The sequence below is a fragment of the Poecilia mexicana genome, unplaced genomic scaffold, assembly GCF_051168715.1.
Source record: "Poecilia mexicana isolate PSO_F unplaced genomic scaffold, ASM5116871v1 scaffold_15, whole genome shotgun sequence".
Lineage (NCBI taxonomy): Eukaryota > Metazoa > Chordata > Actinopteri > Cyprinodontiformes > Poeciliidae > Poecilia > Poecilia mexicana.
In genome coordinates this window covers 9,394,871-9,417,251 of record NW_028263384.1, presented here as the reverse complement: position 1 = coordinate 9,417,251, position 22,381 = coordinate 9,394,871, and the positions used below count along the sequence as shown (strand labels likewise).

General features: G+C 38.4%; 1 protein-coding gene across 8 annotated transcripts in view; it reads left to right on the top strand.

Annotated features, from left to right (window-relative positions):
* The window catches only part of ccdc88ab (coiled-coil and HOOK domain protein 88ab), a 64,317-nt gene that overhangs the window by 13,400 nt on the left and 28,536 nt on the right, over window positions 1–22,381 (top strand). For all 8 annotated transcript variants that reach the window (XM_088012807.1, XM_088012806.1, XM_088012805.1 and 5 more), the window contains exons 4-8: window positions 10,822–10,891; window positions 18,293–18,351; window positions 18,758–18,841; window positions 18,935–19,075; window positions 19,607–19,779. In XM_088012807.1, coding sequence (XP_087868933.1) covers window positions 10,822–10,891; window positions 18,293–18,351; window positions 18,758–18,841; window positions 18,935–19,075; window positions 19,607–19,779 — 527 coding nt within the window. The remainder of the gene's footprint in view (window positions 1–10,821; window positions 10,892–18,292; window positions 18,352–18,757; window positions 18,842–18,934; window positions 19,076–19,606; window positions 19,780–22,381) is intronic.

Sequence of the window (22,381 nt, the reverse complement as noted above, 5' to 3'; positions counted from 1 at the left end):
GCCGTGATTAATCTTCACTTGATCAGAAAGAACATAATTGCAGTTTCCCTCTCATCTCTGCTAAAATAAACTACGGAAGAGGACATTTTAAGATGGGTTTCTGAAATAAGGATAAAACTTTGGTGAAATGATTTCAAGTAGAACGCTTGCAGATATATGTGCTGCTACTTTTGAAACTAATCTTTTTATTTTGGTTTTGCTGTTTGGTCCTCGATTTGACATGAAAGAAAAGAAAATGTTAAAATGAATGTTTTATACCACTTCTCCACTGAAGTTGCTTTTTCTTCTATATCAAGAGTCACTTAAAAAAAGTCTATTTCAAAACGTACTCTGACTCGTCCGGAGATTACAGAAAAGGGTCAACGCACTAAGAATTTAGATGCACCTCTAAATTCAGGTCAGAAGAAATTCCTGTTTGCAGCAATGTCTTTCAGATTCTGTATCGAAATGTAAATCTATGATTAAATTCGAAATGAGAGTGCTTAGGAAAAAAGGTTTTTTGTTTTTCTTTCAAGGTGGAATCGGCTTTGCCGGTACATGTAGAGATGGTATCAGTGAGGCGATGCGGGTTCCTACAAAGTCCAAAGTCTTTTTCAGCGTGCCAGTTGTCAGCTGGAATGGCGGATGCGATCTTGTTGGCTTGGTTTGTCGTTTTGTTTGTCCCGTTTCTGTACCGTCTTGACCAAAAAGCGCGATGCCAGTCAGTAATTTGCTATAACTTCTATGTAAAAGCAGCCATCACAGCAAAATGTTGCAATATGTATTTAACATGAGTCATCATTTTTGTTGGAATAGCTTGGCATCTCGGTGGATTGTGACCCAACAGGCTGTTGCATCAGTGTGGTAAATTAAGGCAGTGATGTCAAAGTCTGGTCCTGGAGGGCCGGTGTCCTGCAGCTTTTAGGACACTGGTCCAGCAGAACTTAAGCAAATGAATAGATTACCACTCAACTTTAAAAATGTAAAGAAAAGTTTTTAGTTCAGCACAACTTATCAAAAGTAATCACTGGTTAGTTTTTTGTTCGCTGATTGCAAACATCCTGCTAATTACTCCTAGATTGTCTTATGGAAACAGTCACTCTATTGTTTTGCTGATGATGTTAAAAGCTCCACTAGGCTGCTTCAAATTGCCAGCAGAATTAACCTTTATAAGTGGCTACTTGGGTTAAGACCTTCAAAGTCTGTGGAGGATGAGAGCAGGAAAGGTTAAAGGCATTAGCAAGGGTCAATGTTGTGACTCTGTAAGCTACAAGACAAGTTCAGTACAATTATATGATGGTAGCATTTGAAGGAGTCATAAAATGTTAGTTTTTGTGCACAACTGTTGAATTGTTACATTTGTGTTTTAATTTTAAGTCACTTTACCCTATTAATAGGTTGCAACATATTCTGAAAAGATTTAGGGATTTTTCTCTTCTTATTGTAAATTGGTTGTATTGTTGTTAAAACAAACTGCTCTAGACTCAAATAAGTTTTTGAGTTCAGTAGCTGACTTAAGAATTTTGTCATTTATTGTTTGGGGGGGAGAAAAAATGAACAATTGGCATGTTAATTCTGCCCAATTAAATAATTAGTTTTGGTTCCTGTGTTTGATAAACGGCGGTGGAGAAATGTCTAAACATGTTATTGCTGAACTGGTGCCGTTTTCTCAACCATTCAGCTGTCAGGTTTGCATGGTTTTAGATTTAGGGGGACATTATGAACCAACAATGAAACTCTTGTTCATGTTTGACGTTTGATTAATCCTGCCTATTTGTGTCTGCATCGCCCTGTTGACCTCCGGGTCACACTATTGTTCTGCCACTTGTGTCTGTAGGCCCCTGCCTCACAGAGACCACCTATGGGGTTTAAATCCCTCGCTATGTGTTCATCCGCCCCATGATGGCATTCCAAAGACTTTATTGCTCCCTTAAGGTTTCTTGATTGAATGCAATTCATGTTTTATGCCAAAATGGAGGTAGAAGGCAAAAATTTTATTGAAACTTTTTTTTTTTTTTTGCTATTATTCTCTGTTCATAGTCATATTCAGTAAAAACCAATTATAGGTTTTATTGGTTTCCTGTACTATAAACTTAAATGTGGTGTATTCATTAGCTGCAGGTGGAAAATTGTCATCATTAACAGAAACGACAGCTTAAAAACATCAGTCTGTGTAATTTCTATAAACTGTTTCACTTATTGACTTGAGTTACTGAAATAAATGACCTTCTCAATAATATTCTGATTATATGCATCTATGTCCTGCTTGTTATTTTTGAAATTACAATAAATCCAGCAGCAAAACAAATTCTGGGTGGAGAGCACACAAAGTGGATCAGATCAGTATTTTACCATTTCAATAGATTTGAGCAAAAATAAATAAATAAATAAAAAAAAATAGGGCTGCTTCATTATCAATGTTTACAGTATAAATATCACAGAGAGCTGGAAAGACTGTATATTCCAAATGTGTTGAGCTGTTAATGGGCTTTGTACACTGTGGTAGATGTCAATATTTAAAATTAATATTAATATCTGTATTGGGCCCAATATTGAAAACAGTTCTAGATCCAATATCAGTGGCTATGATGATGATCCATAAGGGCAGATCTGTTTAGTCTAATTCTATGCTTGGTGCATAGACTTGAGCGACATCGTGCTTTATTATTTATTTTACATCATATTTAGAATTCTTAATTGCATTTTCAGAACTATCTCAAAGGTTTGTTGCAGTTTATTTTTTATGTTTGACCTAGGTAGTCAATATATTGTTTTTGTCAGCATGCATTATACTCCTAATGTCACTGATTTAACAAATTAAAGTTGAGTTGTTTCTACATGTATGACCAAGCTGGTGAAGCAGTTGAAGTATTTAAGTATGCTGTATTGGTGCAGAGTTATCAAATTTATAATTTACTGCATTTATGTCTGTGTTTTTTGTTTTGTTTTTTTTCTTTTATAAAGAAATGTTTTTACGGACTTCTTTTCTGTCTCAGATCGGTATCTGCTGATGGTAAATCTCAAACATCTCTGTCGGTATCGAATGTGAAGAAAGTGGATCTGTGCATCCCTAATTTATACAACCAAACATATTTTCAAACGGCATAATTTGTCTAAGTAAGATTATGTTTGTAAATGATGGAGCCAGTCGAGAAGCAGTTTGAAAGCCATACATTTTTAAAATCTCAGGACGTAGGCCCGTTTCTATTTACATTTGTTATTGTTTATGTTCTCTGTCAAATACGGACCGAAACCCCAGAGATCCAGGCAGAGTTATGATGCTCATCTGCTGTGGATGGTGGTACAACACATGCTGTGCAGATGGTGACACATTTTTCTTATTTTCATCTCTATCGTCTTAAACTTGAATTTTGTTGTCACTTCCTCTACAAAAAACTCATTCTTCTCTTTTCATAGGGATATCTGCAAAGCCAGACTCATTCTGTGCTTGTTCTAATGCATTTACTTGTTCAATACTCTACTCTGCACTAAAAGAAAGCACTAATCAATTGCACAATTCCTTTTTAGTACTTCATTTTAATTAAAATGGGGGAGATAATGGAAAGTAATTCATTTTAAGATTTAGGGAAGTCAGCAGCACTTTGTAAATACCACCAAAAAAAAATGCACTGATGTCAAAAGCTGTTTGACTTCATTAAATCTGAGCCTTTGCTAACTCCCTAAAGGATCTCCTGGTGTCGGGAGGAAACCTAATTCATTAAGTTTGTTGGACTCTTCTAGGCAGACAGTTGAGGACCTTTCCTGGGTCTGTTCTTTGTCCTTCACCTCCCCCTACTCTTTCTTCCTCCCCTCATCTCTGTACTGTGTGTAATTTTATGAGCTTGTATTGAGAGCGTATGAGAGGAAGAGTGAAGGTTGACAAGAAATTCAATAATGACGGCTTACATTTCATAAAATGAGCTCTCTTGGGCTGAGCTGAGCGTGTTTCCACACCATGTGTCATTTTGGTGTAAAATCGTTTTTTTTTCTTTCCTCCCAGTTAAGATGTATTGTGTAGGAGGTCGTCTACGTCTAGACAGGCTCTACTCTTTGATTTCAGAATCTGGTAAACAGATCAAGACTGGGGGAGCTGTGACCTGCCTCCCCGTATAAATTGTATTGCGCTTTTTTTCCCCTTCCTTTTTCTTTTTTTAACGGAAGTTAAAATGCTCAAGTCCCATTTTCTGTAAGATGGGACACATTTTCATAAATTTCAGCACTATTTTGGAGCAGTGTATTAACGTTTACGGTTGCTTGGTCATTTTTCCTTTGATTTTTGCACGGCTTAGTCCGCTGAAGGGTTTGTAGCCTCAGTGGTTTGTCCAAATATATGCTGGGCCTCTTTTTAATTTAGTGGCCTTGGTTTGGCATTCTCGGGCAGAATGTAGCACAGAGCCTAAGCCAGATAAACTCAAACTCAAATCTTTGAGCATTAACTAATGTTTTTTTCTCTCTCTCTCTAAGCTCCACTATGTGGTTTTTAAAGTTACTCTCAAAGACAATCTGGTCTCACTCACTGTCACAATTATCCATTCAGACTGACGCATGTCATCTTAACTTTTTGTCCTGTGTATAGCTGTACAGTTTGTGATCTGTGAAATGTTAAAACTTGCATACGTTTATCTCTTAGATGGTAACGTTTGTCTGTGGTCCAATCTTTGAAGCTGTAGATGTTATGGTTGAATCAAAAGCATGTCTGTCCTCTTTCCCATCTCTTCAGTCTGAGGTGTGGCATAACTGCTGGGAGCTGTGTTTTGACTATTAAAAGGGTAACAGAGAACTCTTTTCATGCAAACTACGTCTCGCCTTGAATCTCTGCAAGGATCAGTCTGAATATCGCATGGTGGCTTATGAAAACTGCTTGATGCTTCGTACTGGTTTACTATGTTGGCAGGATTGCAACTTGGCTGATAAATCTTGGTTAAACTTCAGTTTTAGACCCTTAATTTGTTTCAAATGCTTATAGACCCCTATTAAATTGCTGACGTTACCCTAGTCTAACCTTTTATTCAACATGTATTTTATTGCCGTATTTCACACGCCACAGTGTGCCGCATGTGCTGCAAAAGCCTGTCAGTTCCTTTTTTGACTTTCCAGCATCAGTAGTTAAACAAACCGGTTTATTAGGGCACAAGCTGACAGCTGCAGGCTAACTGCATGTCGTCATGCAAAGTCACATGCTAGTCTGAGTTTTTTTGTTGTCAGCTAACTAGCTAGGGTTTTTCATATACTATATAGCTATACAGTATATGAATCTATCCTGGAAGTCTATTTATTTGTAGAAATAATAAGCAGATGATCATTTCTTCAGTGAGCATATATTTGCTTTGGTCCTGAATTTCAGCAAAGCAGCAAAGACCACAGTTTGATATAAAACCACGTTCATTTAATTAACTTTTAAGGCTTATAGTGTAGCAATGGATTTCAGTAGCCAGACCTGCTGATGTGACCTTTTTATTTACTTACTTAATATTAAAACAATTAGCACAATAAGTCTGCATGAACTTAATCTCTACAGCTTGGTGATGAGAAGCAGCATACCTTCTTAGAAAATGTATTTGATATGACTTAAGCTGAATATTTAATGATAATGAATGATTTTCGGTCTGATTTAGTGAGAAGAGGATGACAAGTGGTCTCCTCTAACTTCTAACTTTAGCAGTAGATGGGACTTGGCAGAACTTCTAAATTATCTACAAGCTCGACTAAGGAGGACATTCTTTGGATTAGCTTGTCTTTTATGTTTTATTTCTTGTCAGAACACTTCATTGATTGAATCGAGATCCTGATCAAGGCATTTCTGAATCCTTTTATTAAATTCAACTTCCCATATAAAATGAATCCTGATTGACATTCCTAATAACATGCATTTCTAAATCAAGTGTTTTTTTTTTTGTTTTTTTTAAAAGAGATGCTTTAGAGAAGTACATTCAGTGATTCCTGGACTCATCTGTAGAATAATAGTACTATTTGTTCCACTGCATGTTTAGTTTGTTTAACTTTGGCACAAATTACGGCCCACGTATATCATCACGCAATCCCAGCCTTCACTTGGAGCTGAATATGTCTGCATGCAGTTAGTTTGTGTTTGCTTTGAAGCGGAATTAGTGGCAGTAATGATATGGCGCTGGTTCCCATATACTCAAATGGAACCATTTCACAGTAATAAGGGGAAACGTCAAGCTGGGTTCTTGTTTTGCTGAACAAATAATGAATGCCTGGAATATAAACTAAATCCCTTCATGTTGATTTCATTGATGATTTATATTCAGCCAAATGAATACGTTTGCATTCGGTCAACTGTTTACTTCTAACGACTACCGCTGCCTTCTCGGGAGCGAGCGTGTTACTAACACATAAATAAAGGAAATCACGCTGCAGCATGGGCAACAAAGCAAGACTAAAGATTAGCTGCCAGCTTTTTTGAACATGGTTAAAATTGACCAATTATCTCTGTTCGTGTCTTTGGTTGTCAATTTGAGAACATCTGTGTGAAATGTAACCATCTGTTTGTAGTTTAAAGTTACAGTCACTGTTTGTGTTGGGTTCCATTCATGCCAATCAGGGTGCTAGCCAAATGCAGAGCCATGTGACTTGAGACTGAGTATTAAAGGCAAATATTTATTTATTTTTTTGGCTTCAAAGGTTTATTAAAATGTGTCATGCTAGAGAATACTAGCAGCCTTGACTTGGATAGATTGTGATTGTGTGAACTTTTCCAGCCAGTGTGAAGCGGAGCCCTTGGGTGATGGGTTGAATTTGGAGAGGTCAGGCTTCCCCTGCCCACCTGCCACAACCACTCCATTCGTTGTGCCTCAGGGCTGTGTTGTAAAACACATTTTCTTGCTAATAGATACCATAGAAATACAAAAGAAACTAGATACTAATGACCAGCTTCCTCCACCTCCTCGTGTAAAAGATCAGGTGCCCATCTGCCTTTTGGTTTCTCTCAAGTGAGAAACCTTTATCATATTGAATGATCTTATGAGAAATTTTAATTTGCCATTAAAGTAGAAAGTTTGTTGATTTGAGTTTTATTTTTTCTTTGTCACTTGATGCTATAATAGTGCAATTATTTAAATTAATTTAGTTGGTTTTTGGCAGCTGGTGTGTATATCTTTACCAGCTTACCCACCTCTTCTTGGAAGCGCTATTTGGATTTCCTGTAGAGACCTGAAGTGATAATGGCTTGCTTCCTAAACCCTTTTTATAGTCCTGTTGAAAAAGCTTTCTTTGCATTGATTCACTTCAGGGGATGCAGTGAGATCTTGTGTAAGTGCGATGACTTATCTGCGTTTGAATATGCATGTTTACATGAGAAAAAGCAGAAGGATGTTTCTTCCCTTTGCTGATGGGGAAATAACCTTTTTGATCTCCTAATTGCTGCAGTCTGCAGTGGTCATGAGAGCTTACCGGTATGTGCGCGCTTGTGTTTGTGTGTGCATATTTACTGTATCATGTGCAAGAGGCTCTCTAGCATGGGGAGAATAAACCCATCTCCTCGTTTCTATGGTAACTCTCAATGTCTGCAGAATGGGTGTGATTCAAGCTTTCAGGGTTCAGGCACACACACACACACATACACTCACTCGCTCATGGAGTAGTTGTACAATTAGTCCCCTGTTGAAGCGTTGCAGCTAGCGGAAGTTGTGCCTGGGTGGAGGGATGGAAAGGTGGTGGAGTTTGTTATGGAGGGCAAACCGGGCCAATAGAAACACAGCCACTTTGTAACCTTTCCACCCATCTGCATTTAAAATAATAAATAAGAATTGTATACACACCGCCATGTCTACTGAATTTAACATTAAACACAGCATGGCCCTTGCTTTATGCTGTTTGAATCTTTATATGACTAGATGTTCAAAATGAGAATCTCTTAATAATTCAGGTGTAGTTTGCCTCGGTTGTTTTTGTTGAAGAAAAACAATGCCTCATCAGAATGGGATGGAGGATAATGAGGTTTTCGTTATAATACAAAACATACCTGCAGAGATGGACTGATCAAGATGCTGCATTCGTATCATCCACAGCTATTTTCCCCCTCACTTTCTGTAGATGAGCAGAATTTCCTGAGACGATAAATTTCCCCAAGCTAGCTTATTCCCATGCACACACGGAGTTGTGAATCAGCCCTTTAACCAGGACTTCATTTAATCAGTCTGTGTAAACATCTCTGTGGGTTGGAAGAGGATCCAGTGTTGAAAAGCCTTGAATGATGCAGGAATCAATAATACAGCAACGTTGTGTCAGGGTAGAGGGGGGGATGGGGTTTGACGGACGGAGGGACGGATGGATGGATGTGGAAAGAGATGGTAACGGCGGTCCTGCAGTACTGGAGTGACACGTGATGGGTTTAGCACCTCACAATTTTTCCATATTTCATTTTTATCTCCATTTTCACATGCTTCTCTCCAACACAAAGCACTGGCTGTTCCACACCCCCCTGGTGTGGCATTGACAGGATTAACTAGATAGAACATTGGAGAGACTGAAATATTGACCGAGCCAAAGACATCTCTGCAGTGACGGCCTCAGCAGAGCAGTACGCTTTCTATTTAAAAGCCTTAGTGTTTTCTCACATGCTCAGTGTGGTGGTTGTTATTCCCATTTCTGTCATGTTTTATGTATGAAATATAAGCTATTGCTAGATAAGCCAAGATCTATATTGGGTGTCTCTGCTTTGGCTTTTGTATTGCGACTAATCCTCATAGCATATTATCACCATTATCCAAGTCCAGACAGTTTGGTTTGTATCACTTTTAAGATGTAATGCCAAAGTGGAGTTGACTTTCACCTGATCTTATTGTTTTCTATCCATTCCTAGATCCTTAAAAAGTCCAGTCGTGTTAAAATTAACTTCTCCGTAAGGCTGAATTATAATTCTTTACACATTTTACACACCTTAGGTGTGAAGTGAAAATCTTTAATGGCAGAACTTTGAGGTGTCGGCACTGAATATTTTTCAGATACTAAGTAGACATCAAATCAGTGTTCTTCCTCTACTGAGGCTTATGAAATCATATTTAGAAAATGTTTAAAGATGAAAGTAAAATTACCTGAGCTCTTTTTCAACACACCAATCGAATCAGCCTGCATATCACTCAAACAAGTGCAGCTGATTGAGCAGCGAAATAAGAGCAGTAGAATTGGATGTAGGCATTGGCAGTATGAGGGGTCTTGACCGTGACACATAGGATATTATGAAATTACCTCAAATATTTAAAATAAAAATGTGTCTTAGGTGTTATTCATAACAGAAAAGCATAAATTATTTCAAATTTATCTGAACTGAATTGCTATTGGAAAGTAAGGATCATAGTTTTGGCTTATTAACTGAATATTAACACGTTAAAATTGTAAGCGTACATTCTGCATAGTGTGCAGCATGTTAATTAGCAGGTTGTCTTAAATAAAGAGAAAAATAAAGGGTTTAAGATAAGTGTTGTTTCACAGGATGCTAAGATGCTAGGCGTCTGCTCTTTGTTTCAGGATTATCTAACAGGTGTGTTCAAAAAGGATTTCTGACTCGGTGACAGATGTACATTTACTGTGGCGTGTTGTGACCAGCTGAAGTCTTATGTATTTGGTTAGTGACAGAAAGCACAGCTGTGTTCATATCATACTTTGCAAATACACGCTGCTAGAGAAGGGGAGCAGGTGTGTGTTGTTGCGACAGCTGTTTGGAGATTGTGTGTTACTTCTTCTCATGACAGTTTTTTTTTTTTTTTTTTTTGACAATGTTACACAGTTAGGAATGAGTAACTGTTGCACTTTTTCACTTTTGATTCAAATCTTTATTGTTGATTTGTGTGTGGACGTGTACACGTGTGTGGGCGTGTGTGTGTGTGTGTGTGTGTGTGTCCAGCTGCTGCCATGACTTCATGGTCAGTTGGCTGTCAGACACACCAAATGTCTCTCTGTGAGACATAAACTGTGTCTGCCTGTTTTGTGGTGATTATCCTGTCAGAAGCTTGTGGAGTCAATCTGTCTGAGTTTTCACACCTGATGGTGGTTTGAGACCAGAGCTTTCATATTTGAGTTATTATTGCCAGGATCATTGTTTTAATCACAGCTACATCTTTTCATCATCACAGTATTTGGTCGATGTAACATGTCGAGATAAATACTCAACATCAAGAGCTGCTGATGGGATTTTGATTGATGTCACATTTGCTTGTAGGTAAAAAGTAAACAATGAAATGTTCAAGGTGGTTGACTTATTTTAACTTTGAAGAAGGCAGGTTTGAATACAGCGCTCCTTTTTTGTTAGTTTTTTTTAGTTAGTTTTAGTTGCTTTTATAATAAATCTTTGTATTTTGAGTTTATGTTGGAAAACTTTGTTCATGACCATTAGCAATGCAGAATGCTGATTTATATAATATATATATGCATGTCCATGTAATATATATTACATGGACATGCAAGTAAAGGTTTCACAATATCATATCATTTGGCTTTCTAGCAGAATATTAGAAGAACGTTTGGAATGCATATTTTTCAGGCGCATTTCCAATTTTCACAAAACCACTTTTCGTCACTACATAGATGATGGTGTGCAAAATATTCAGATTGTGTTAGAAGCATCGCAGTCATAATCCATGTTCCCTAAATCATTCAGAACTCCTCCTAAGTAACAATTTACTTATCTGGTTTATGTCTTCATTTGGATGACCTTTTAGTAGCAGCAGCAGCAGCTAATGAACAAAAACAATAAAGATCTAAAAAAGAAAAAAAAGCAGCATTAAATATGTTTTTATAAGAATTTTTGTAAAGTTTAACTTTTACATTTATAATGTTTGTCTCATAAGCTTGATCTAAATTTAGTTAACTTTTTCGCCACAGGAGAGTCTCCAGCAGTTGGTGATGATGCCTTTGCCAAACGTTCTGGTTCTGGGCCGGAACCCACTCTCTGGTGAGTAAAGTTTTTATTGACGGCACAATGACAGGATTTCACAGGTAAACTGTCTGAATAATGCTGTGGAGGTTTTATTTGAGTACTCCAAGGCAGTTCTCTGGTTCAGCAGTGCAGGTAATGAGTGTAGTAGCAGTGGAAAATGAAGACATGACACTTGCATAGCTTTCGTCTATTCATTAAAATAAAGCCACAGACTTGCTTTCAATAATCTGGTGCTTTGATGTTTTCTTCTTTGCCAGATAATTTAATTTTACAGTTCAATCTCTGTCTCCATATGTTTCTTAATGAGTGGATAATTCAGAAGTTATGTCTAACAATTGGACTTTATGTGGTAAATAATAGGACTAAAAGGAAAGTGGGGGGGGGAAGCTAATTCTGCTTTTGAGGTGATTGAAAACGGACAGTTTAATTGCTTGGCTTTGGGTTACCTTTGTCGGCTACTATGTACTTACTGCAGGGGTGCCACAGCAAGCCAAATCTGTGGAGCTCTTTGACCCGAAATGCTAAATTCATCCGATCAGTTTGTAGTACGCCTTTGACCCTCTGACTTAGTCACGCTATGTGATCCGTCTGACTGGCGTTAGGCAGCAGTGACGCAGTATCAAGTGCTCAGTGTCATGAAAACATGTTAAAGCAGTTTGACCTACTCAGCCTTTCTGCTACCTGATATCTCAATATGAAACCTTTGAGAACAAAAGTAAAAGCAGGTGGCTGTTGAAACTGATCATAAACCGAGTGTTAAAAGGTTTGTTAGATAAAAGGAGAACGCTGTGATTAAATTGTGTTTACCAGCCAGCGCAATCGTCAACAGAACGGTTCATTGACTTTGTTCATCAGTTCATCATCAGCCCTTCAAAACAGTGAGTTGTTCCATGCTCAACTCAGACTCTGATGAAAGATGTCTATGCGTCTCTAAGCAAATAAAATGGCGTCTTAACCCTTGTCCTCCCTCGGCTTCCTTCGTCACACTTTCAACACGTCAGTCATTGGTATTTTGGGCTTTCAACACTCTTTATTCAGCTTTTCAATTTTCACTCACTCCCACCAGCGACAAAAGTAAATGATTCAACAATGGAAGCTGCAGGTAATGCACTCATGCTACACACCTGCGTCATGTTTTTGACTTCTTTTACAGCTGTTACATTTCTGGATACCATTTCAAATAAATGTCCAGGCAGTGTATCAAATGGGTTTTAAGACATTTTGAAAATGACATGACTTAATCGAACTCTATCTCTTCTTCCTGCTTTTTGAACAATTTGATTGCTTCTCTGTTGAGTCAGCAGTAGGAGCTGACAAATGTCATTTTTTTGTAAAATTCAATGATGTGACGTACCTCATTGTTCATCCATGTGAGCCTGCTGGTCATTTTTGGCTAGCTACTGAAGGTTATCTACTCTGCTGCATCCCACAATCCTTAGTGACGGAAGGGCATTTGGCTCACGCTCGCATTGTATGCCCAGTTGTGATGTCGGACCGTGTTCACACCATAAACAAACCACTATAGAGCCTCAGAAACTGGTATCGTTCGGTAGAGTCCAAATTGTCTCTTCTCTAATTTGTACACTTTTTCTAAAAATGCTACTTCAGAAGATGATGCTATATTTTAAAGCTTTTCTACAGCCACTGAGTAGTCAAAGCCAAGCCAGGTCAGTGCTCTGCGTGAAGCCTCTACTGCAGTGGACGGGGGGGCAGACAGGAAGTATCAGATTCCTTAAAGACTTGCCTCTCCTTTACCTTTATCTTGTCAGATAATCGGTCAGACCAGGAGCGAATGAGGAGCGAGGGTTCGCTGGCTGCCAGCTGAAAGTCATCGGCCATGTGGCTTTTATTATGCTCCCGTTTGAGGGGGCTGGGGGACAGTGCTGAATGTGTGTGAGCACATGCATGTGTGCATTTGGTTGGCGATTGGGGGAAGGGTGTCCTTACCACAGTGAACAGTGGAAATGCACTCTATTACACCCTCCCGCCCCCCCAAGGCTCTGAGTCTGAGCTAGCCTCAGCTGCCTTGCATAAACACGCACGGTGAGACACACACAATCCTTTGCTTGCAAGTACTGTTTAGTCAGTGGGAGTACAGAACCCGTACATGCCAGATTACTCTTTGTTACTGTAAATCCTGAAATTTAATTGGTTAAATTTCTTTTAAAATGTTCTTTCTTTTAAAAAACCTGACATCTTGAATGCTTTTAATAAGCATTTAAAAGGTGGTTGTTCTTGTTGTATATGCCTGGGCTGTAGCTGGCATCTTTCTCTTGTTTTCTTTCAAAAAGCACATTAGAAATCAACAATTCTAGGTTTGCAGAAATCATTTGATAAAAAGAAAACTGTTAAAGTGACAACTGAATATTTTGAGGTCTTAATCACTCTCATGTGTCTCTTTAACACAGAATAGACAAGACGGAAGTCTCTCCAATAAACAGTGTTGTCTATGGCAACCATTGACTTTGATCATTGTACCTCATCTTCCATCGCACAAATACCCTAAAATAATCCAAAACTAAGATTGATCACTGTTTTTTCTCTCTCTCTCTCTGGGATGAAATTAATATTAGCCTGGAAATAATTGTGTCATCACTAGTAAAGAGGTCGGCTTATTCCCAATGACTATCTGTCACGGCTGAAGAAACGGTGCTGTAGCAATAAACTGCACATGCCCACAAACACGTTTTTTTTTTCTATCTTCTCATCCTCCCTCCCTACATCCTCACAAACTGATTAACAATGGCACTGCAGAGTGAAGGGTTAGTCACTGTCCTTTTGACCTCTGTTTTCCTGCCAAGAGGATCAAAACAGGGTGGAAGGACAGGAGGTAAAAACGAAGGCTTAGTCCAGGTGGCGACACTGAAGGAGCAGCTCATGTGTAACGATGTTATGGGAAGGAAGGACGGGTGGGTGGATGTGTGCTGCAGAGAATACATGGATGAAATGAATGTATGAGCAGCAGCGGAAGAGGGATGCAGACCAGATGAGGTGTGAAGTGAGACAACGGAGCCTCCTTTAAGCCTTCAGCTTGTGCTGCTGGAGGGAGATTTCTTCTATTTTCAGCCTTGCCTCTCTGCCTCCCTGCTGCTGCTCTGTCTCTCACTTTATTTATCTTTTTTTTTAAGCTTGTGATACTTTTCCTCCTCCTGTCTCTGCTTGCTTTTATCTTGCCTTTTGCCTGCTTCTCTCTCTTGTTCCCCCTTTCAAACCTCATAAATTATTTATCCAGCGGGGTTCCTTATCTCTCCTGAGTAGCTCCAGTAGATTTGCTGGTCTAAATCCCTTCACTGACTATAATAGGTTTTTATGGTTTTTAATAGAGGGTTTTTAAGCTCTATAGGTTTGGGAAGTTTTACTTGTTGCTGCTCTTCTAGACCCAAATCTGCACAAATTCTATTTTATATGGAACATATTTTATTTCATGTCATAAATAAGGTATTGGTGTAATTGGCTTTACACATTTACTTAAAATATTTGGAAACTAACTAGTTTTACAAGCTATTCACTTTGTGTTTATCATCAATATCTGTTGAGTTCAAGTTTGAGCTGCGTAACTACTCCAGATTTTGAGCTAATCCCGGAGTCCTTTGATTTGGTTAAATAGAAAAGTGCCAACTTTTAACATGGTAACAATTATTTAGCTGCTTTTAAATGAACATTAAAGTTCTTTCTTCAGCTATGTTTTTTACAACGCAAAACAAATGCAAATTATCAGGAAAAAGTCAAATGAAGACAACTTTGAAGCATTCGGACAAAGATAAATACGCCAAAATCATGTTTTCTTAATTGTATTTTGAACCGGATGGGAAAAAAAATGTTCCATGTATACATGGAATTAATTATCAAATGACCAAATCTGTTTGTTTTTTTGTTTTTGTTTTTATTACTATCCAACCAAACACGATTTCAGTTTTTCTTTTCTGGTATTTGTTTGGAATATGCCAAAACTTTAACACAAACCTGCCTCACAAAGAATAGTGTGAATCGATCAGTATTTGTCATGTTTCCTGTTGTCAAGCAGCAACCCTGTTCTTCCAATGTCAGCTCTCGTTGATGCACCTCATATCCATGTTGTGCAGATAAACTTGCTGGGAGCGTGCCTGGAGGCTCAAACGCTCCATCCTTTTACAAACGATAAGTAAAGAGAGACGAAAACGAGAAATTACTCGTCTGTGATATCTGGTGGTTTTTCGTCTCTTGATTCAGTTTTATTACAGTAAACTATAAAAGACAATAATTGTCAATCGATCTCTGTCAGATTTATTGTCTTATAAGACGGTTTAGGAGAAAGTTGTGCCCCTCTAGACGAAATGCATTTTGTTTACATTAGTATGCATTGATTAAAACATGAGTAGGTGATATAAACATGTCCCTAAGCTTGCTACAGAAAGGGAATTTATCTGTTAAAAATCAGCAAAAATATTTCTCATCTCAGTTTGTTGTTATTCATAAAGCATAAAATCTCAAAAACGTTTCATCTCAAGGCACTAAATTAAAAAAACTTCAACACGAGTTGAGGATTACACATCCAATAGGTTTGTTCCCATAGGTTCACAAAGCTTCTTGCAGTAAAGTAAGCATTTGTCTATATGACAATTTTGCATTAATTTTTTTTGTCTACGTTAGAAATGACTTTGTTGTTTTGACTAAGACTGTAAATGAGAAATTTTCATTCCTTTACTTGCTATGTCATATCCACATCCACAGTCCCAACTAGAGTATGTTGATGTCCTCATTTGACCCTTAAAATGTCTAAATATTAACTTATGTTCTCCCTTCATGAAGCTGTTGTCTGACCCAAGCTAGAAAGCTTTTCTCAGAATTACTGAGAAACTTAATGCATTTCTTGATTGGCAGAATTATGCAAATTACAGCTATTCTCTTACAGACATTCCCACTTCTTTATCTCAGTGGAAGTTAAAAGCAGAATGAAATGCAGATGGAGACTAAATGCCGTGAGATTGGATTACCAACTACTTCCTCACGTTGCGACTGTTTTATTCAGAGACAGATTTCTTTGGATCATTTAGTTTTATTTCAGTAGTGTTTGTAACCGGTATATATATTGACCTTTTTTATGTAAAAATTACATTTTATACTATCCCTCCTGAGTGCATGCACCTATGTTGTCAATAAGGCCATTGCTTTGGGTTGAATTATTGATTCAGAGGTAATTGCTTAGCGTATTCTGTAAATTAGATGGATAGATCATGAAGAAACAACTGAGAGTGTCATTATTATTCTCCTGTCCAGGATTACCTTTTTTTTTACTCCCCAGTGGCTAGTAATCTTAATTTTAAGAACTGCAAATACAATATAGACCTTATATTCCGCTTTCCTATTTTTGTCTGGCCCAGTGCTGATGAGTGGCCTCATAAACCCAGAAGCAAGCAGGCCACCCTGCACAGAGAACTTGCTGTCACTAAGCTGGATTTATTGTCATTAGAGCCGGAACAGCATTGGCACTTAGTGCTCCATTCGTCACATCATGACTTGGCTTATCACTTAACACACACACATGCACACACATGAAGAGCAATTCAAACAGAGGAAGCATGCAGTGCTTTTTACAGCCACAGACACATAAATTACTAATTACTTATTGTATACCACTAAATCACTCTCACGCACACACGTTTGTGTTTCTACCTACCCATATTAGGACATTGTATTCACTTCCATTTATTTTAGTAACTGCTTTCATACGTACCCCAACAATTACTCTAACCATTTATAGCTCTGAAAATGCAGGGTTCGCCCCATTAGAACCAAGCTTTGGTCCCCCTAAGGCCCTTTGGTCTTCAGATAGTTTGTGTACCAGGAAGTGTCTGAAATGGGCAACATAACAGAGCAGACAAGCTGTTATTCTATACCAGGGTGTCCACATCCTTAAAGTATCCACATTCATGTATCTAAAATTAAGACCTTAAATATCTTAAATTCATTTTAGAAAAAGGTTAGTCTTATGTTAATTGCAGGTTTAAATTTTATTTAATCTAGTATATTCTGTGTATTGAATTTTTCTGTCAGGCAAAAGTTTGAGTCACACACAGACATCTTTATCGCATTCTGTGACTCTATGGTTGAGTCTGCTGGTAGCTAGCTGCTAATACCCTTGCTAGCTAGCTCGCTAGCTATCTAGCTAGCTTTTTTGGTCTATCCTGACTAAGAGCAAATTCCTTGCTAGTTAGTTCACAAATTTTTGTTGAATAAAAGATATAGGTCATAAATTCCATCCATAGTGGTCTTACAAACGTGTTAAAATGCTGCATTTGAGTTGGAGAAACCTGCAGAAACCTTGTACACTAAATCGGTACACACCCAAACACACACACACACACACCACCTGCTTTGCTGTTGTGCAGCTTCAAATCCCCAGATGAGCTCAGGCCTGTTGAGTAGGCAGACAGCTGTTTGTAGGTTACAGCGGTTTCTGACAATATGCCCCGACATGTGGATGAGAGCTGGGAGTTTATCCGGCCAGCCAGCTACTCTGTGGAAAACCTTGTGGCTCTGTATCTGGAGGGAAGGATTTATAGAGGGGGAAATTGTAACAAGCCTGGAATTTAGCTAATTGGAATTCGATGTGGGAAAGATGGGAGCTTGATTCTGTCTTTATAGGCAGAGGTCCAACTAGGATCTTCTAAATCTAGATTTTAACTGAAGTATGTTGCATTTTTTCACATAAGTGAGCATACATCTGTTTAGGAAAAATAAGCCTTAAAATTGATCCGTAACTGGAACTAAGAAATTGTTGGGGTTTCTTGTGGGAAAACACTTGGTTTTGCAGCATACATTTAGTATTTTTTCTCCATGTAGAGGAAATATGTATATAAAGTTTGTATTTGCTTCTAAATGTTGTTTGCAATGCAAGCTGGGGATGGATTTCACTTCATTTGATGCATTCAGATATTTTACAGAAATATGTGTGCCAGTTTATTAATTCACAAACTGTCAGAATTGCTGGTAAATAGTTTATAAAATTGCGACTTTCACTGCATTCTATTATGTGTGGCGGCCATATTGGATAAGTCACCTGAGGATGCACATTGAGCTCTGACTGGAAAAAAAGGATTGCAGTCACTATTAGTCGATTTCTGAAGGTAAATGGTTGCACTGGTTGGCATGCAACACTTTTCAGATTATTCCTAAAAGTGGATATATATTTTTTTCTTGTTCTTCAAAATTAGACTAAATAAAATGACAGAAAAATATATCGAAATTTGAGGTTTTAACATGACCAGAGGTGAGGAGTACTTTTACAAAACATTGTACCTTTTAATGGAAATGTCTGATTTATTACATGTAGTTTTTATATGTGGAAATATTTGCCCCTCCCCTCCTTTCTTTTTTTTTTTTTCTTTTAACCTTTGTCCCAATATTTCTTTTTATTAATTTTTTATTTTTTTTTAGAACAAGGCCTGGAGGAGATGAGGAAGATGTTGCTGCTGCTTTTAGGATGTGCTGTTCAGGTAAGAGCACACTTGGTCTACTTGAATGCTGTCAACATGTCTAACCTTTTATTTAACTTGTCACTTACAAACCGACTCAGACATGTGGTGTCGGTAAATTTCTTACCAGTCTGTTGACCTTTCACCGGCTTTTTAGTTGTTCTTGATGTCTCAACACTTCAGCTGTAGCTAAAATTGTCCCTGAATGAACTTTGGATCCTCATCCTGTAGAGCTAACTTATCATTGTTTGTGACTTATTTTACATCATTATTATAATATTTTCTTTTTACCTCAGATTTTGGTGTGACTTTGTGCTCTTCAAACACTCCACTCTCCAACTTATGTAACACCTTAATATAAACCCCGCTTCTGCTCTTTCTGCTGGAAATCGGACAATCTCCTAACATTTTACTTCTCTATTTACAGTGCGAGAAGAAAGAAGAATACATTGAACGTATCCAGACTCTGGATTTTGACACCAAAGCCGCAATAGCATCTCACATTCAAGAGGTGTTTTCTCTCTTTGACTAACATCAAGCTGTAGTAATATTAGCGTGGCATAGTGACCATTTACTACCATTTACCATTTTGTCCTGGTTTCAGGTGACCCATAACCAGGAGAACGTGGTGGACCTGCAGTGGTTGGAAAATGGAGAAATGCCCCCTGAGGATTTGGACAGCCTGTCGAGAAACCTGGCTTTCCACCTCAAACGTCTGGTGGATGAAAGGGACACACAGCTGGAGGTAATGGTGTGATTTATTAAGCCCATTTATCTTGTTCCATGTTTTTACAAGAAGATACGCGACTGAAGTTTTTTCTAGCACGGTCATGTGGAAACTTTTCCTTTTTTGTTGTTGCCACAAAAGAGCAGCCTCAGGAAGGAAGGGCTGAGACTGTTAACTGTCATTTGGTGTGTGTGTGTGTGTGTGTTGTGACTACACGCAGCATTAAATTAGTTTTCAAGCCATGGGGTGCAGATTCCTATTGCTGATAGCAGATTTTGTGTGTGGGTGCATGCGAGGGGTTCTAATGGCCTCCAGATTATCATAGAATCATCCAGCCGCTTTCAATTAAAATCCAATTTCCTGTTGAGGGCAGTAGATTAAAATGGGCTTGGTGTGGGGCCTCTGTGTAACTTTTCTAACTATGCCTGCCAGTGACTTCCCAAATATTAAAACTCATCTTTTAGTATCTTGTGTTTCCTTTCTTTCTTGAACTGCAGTGTAGCACAGCTTCACCTGTCCACTTTTTCTTTCCATCCTTCCTGCATTCAGACGATCGTGGAGCTCACCCAGGAGAGAGACTGTGTGCAGCTCTCTCCCCTGGCTCCCATCGCCACCCAGTCCCCTGGTGACTCTCCCAGCATGAGGAGGACTGAGAGTCGACAGCACCTCTCGGTGGAGTTGGCCGATGCCAAGGCCAAAATCAGACGCCTTCGACAGGAACTGTGAGTGCCGTTGTCCTCCTATCAGCTTGATCAACAATTATTTCAATGGGGCGTGTAAATAGTGGAGACAAATGGGTTCCAGAGCTGAATGTGATTTTTATGTAGATATTACGAGGCTACTTAATAATGTGTGTGTGTATGTGTGTGTGTGTGGGTAATTTTGAAGAAACTGTGGCACAGTGTTGCACAAACAGCTTTTTCTTAGTTTTTGCTCTCAACAGATTTCTCAACCATTTTTAAGCTGGTGCTCCTGCTGCAGTCATTATGGGAACACCTTCCATCTTTTTCACATATACATATGCAAACCAAAAATCTGCTGTGATATTTTCTGTCTGTTTCTCCATGTACCAAAGTAAAATACAAAGCAGACTTATGAATACAAATGGGTTTTTTTTTCTCTGTAATTTGAAACAGGCCTCAAGTCTTGGAGAAATCATCATCATTGTCTCTCTGTATATAGCAAGACTGTGTATTTTATTAACTTTTTCAAAACAAAGCCGTGTGTTTTTATGTGTGTGCGAGCAGAATGAAAGCCTAAATTAAGGCCATTGTAATTCAGATATGCGCAGGTCAGTCTGTTTGGTCAAAGGAAGGGGCTGAACAATTTTACTCGAAACAACCCAAAACAAGTTTATCTGCATCAACAGGCGACTTATTGACATTACTATTTATTTCAGTTGCTTTAAATTCAAATACAAAACCGCAACCATCAAGATGATTTAATATTTTGGTTCATTTTTCTTTTTTTTTTTTTTCGTGGCATCTGCAATGGAAAGTTGTTGTACCATGAAGTGCACAAAGAAAAAAAACCTGTCAATTTATAGAATCTGGTCACATGACTGCTCTTTCATCTCTTTAGCCAAGAAGTATGATTGTCATAAACATCTTATGTAGCTAAATTAGATTTTATTTACCATAATAGATATATTTATTGACATCGGTCAGTTCCAGGGAGTTGCAAAGTGTTTTTAATCTGCCAAATGGTCAAAATCCCACAGCTGCAGTTGATGATGCAGCTTTAAATGCGAAAGCCTCATCCTGCACAGATGCAGCTTGTTTTCAGAAAGCGGAAGAAACTGTGCCAGCTGAATACGTAATGTGACGGCCTCGCTAATCTTCCATACAGCAGTTGACAGGTGCTTGTAATTTTCAAGAAACGGATTGTGTGAGAACGAGGCAAAACTGCAGAGAATCGGAGCGTTAATGGGTTTAAAAAAGAAGGTCGAAGGGGGTGACTTCCCGTGCCACGATTGTTTAACTTCCCAGATAACTGTCTGAGGAAACAGAAGGTGAATGAGTGGAGAGAAAACAATGAGAGAGGGAGAGAATAGGATTCCTTTCCTTATTGAGATGCGCTAGGAGACTCCAGAGAGCTGTAATCAAATGGGCCATCAGATGTTCAGCGGACCAGTTTCATGCAAACACATGCACAGACTGAGCAGCATCTCAGGAATGCAGTCGTTTTCTCCCAATGCAGTGTGACACTTTCTCTCCTGAGAGCTGAGCCTGGAGAACTTGCACACACACTCGCAGACATATTGCGTCTTCGTATCTTCACAAGGATTTTGCATCGATTTCCATTATTATTATTATTCCATTATTACTATTATTATTTTATTGTTTGTATTCTGTAGCCTTTCCCTGATCCTAAACCTAACCTAAAGTCTATACCTAACCCAAAAACGGCACTTCTTCTTGACTTTTACAAAGTGCCTTATTTCACTTCTTTCCACACATGTAGCCTTGTAGTGTTGATGTAGGAAAAAAAACATGCTGCGGTTTTTGAAGAATTAAAAATACAGAATTCACCTTGTGAACTCTTTACTTGTCAGGTCTGACTTGTTTCTTCCTCCGAGTAAAGGAGGATGAAGCGTTGTTGCCTCAGGGGAATATTTGCTGTGTGTTCAGCGTGGTTGTAGTCACAGGAGGTTTTCAGGTGCTTGAGCTAGTTCTGCTTTTCTTTGGGGTTTTTGAGAAATGAGACGACAGAAATCAAAATCTCTCACTTATGTAAGCACACACTGTAGGCTGGTTTGGCGTTCAGTGGTGTTTGTCCATCAACTTAGGACTTGCCAATATTGCACAGTACTTAATTTATAGTGGGATATCAACTGTTTTTTAAAATATTATTTAAATCTGTGCATATGTGGAACATTTAGGTTTAAAACTAACCAACTTTAGAAAGTAGCATGAAAGCAAAATATAAGGACTCCCATCTATTACTAAAGTCTGCTTTTTTGGGGGGACATTAAGGTTTCTCTCTCAGCTACACTGACGACATAGAAAAAGAGGCAGACTGAAGCAAAGGTTTACCTCAGCATTTTTCTAAAGGAAATTAATGTAGCTAGCCCTACATTAAATGACTCAACCTACCCAACTTAAACATCACTGATACTGAGAAAAATCATAGACGGTGCACTTCCACACTGCCTGTGTTATTTAACAAACCATAAATACCATGTTAGCATTTATAGCCCCTACGAATGACCACACATGGTGGTGTGTCAAGACAACGTTTCTTTACAGGTGATGCGTTCAAGAACAAGTTGCACAAGTTATGTAGATATCAAAACAACTCCAAAGTATGCTTTTTTTTTTTTTT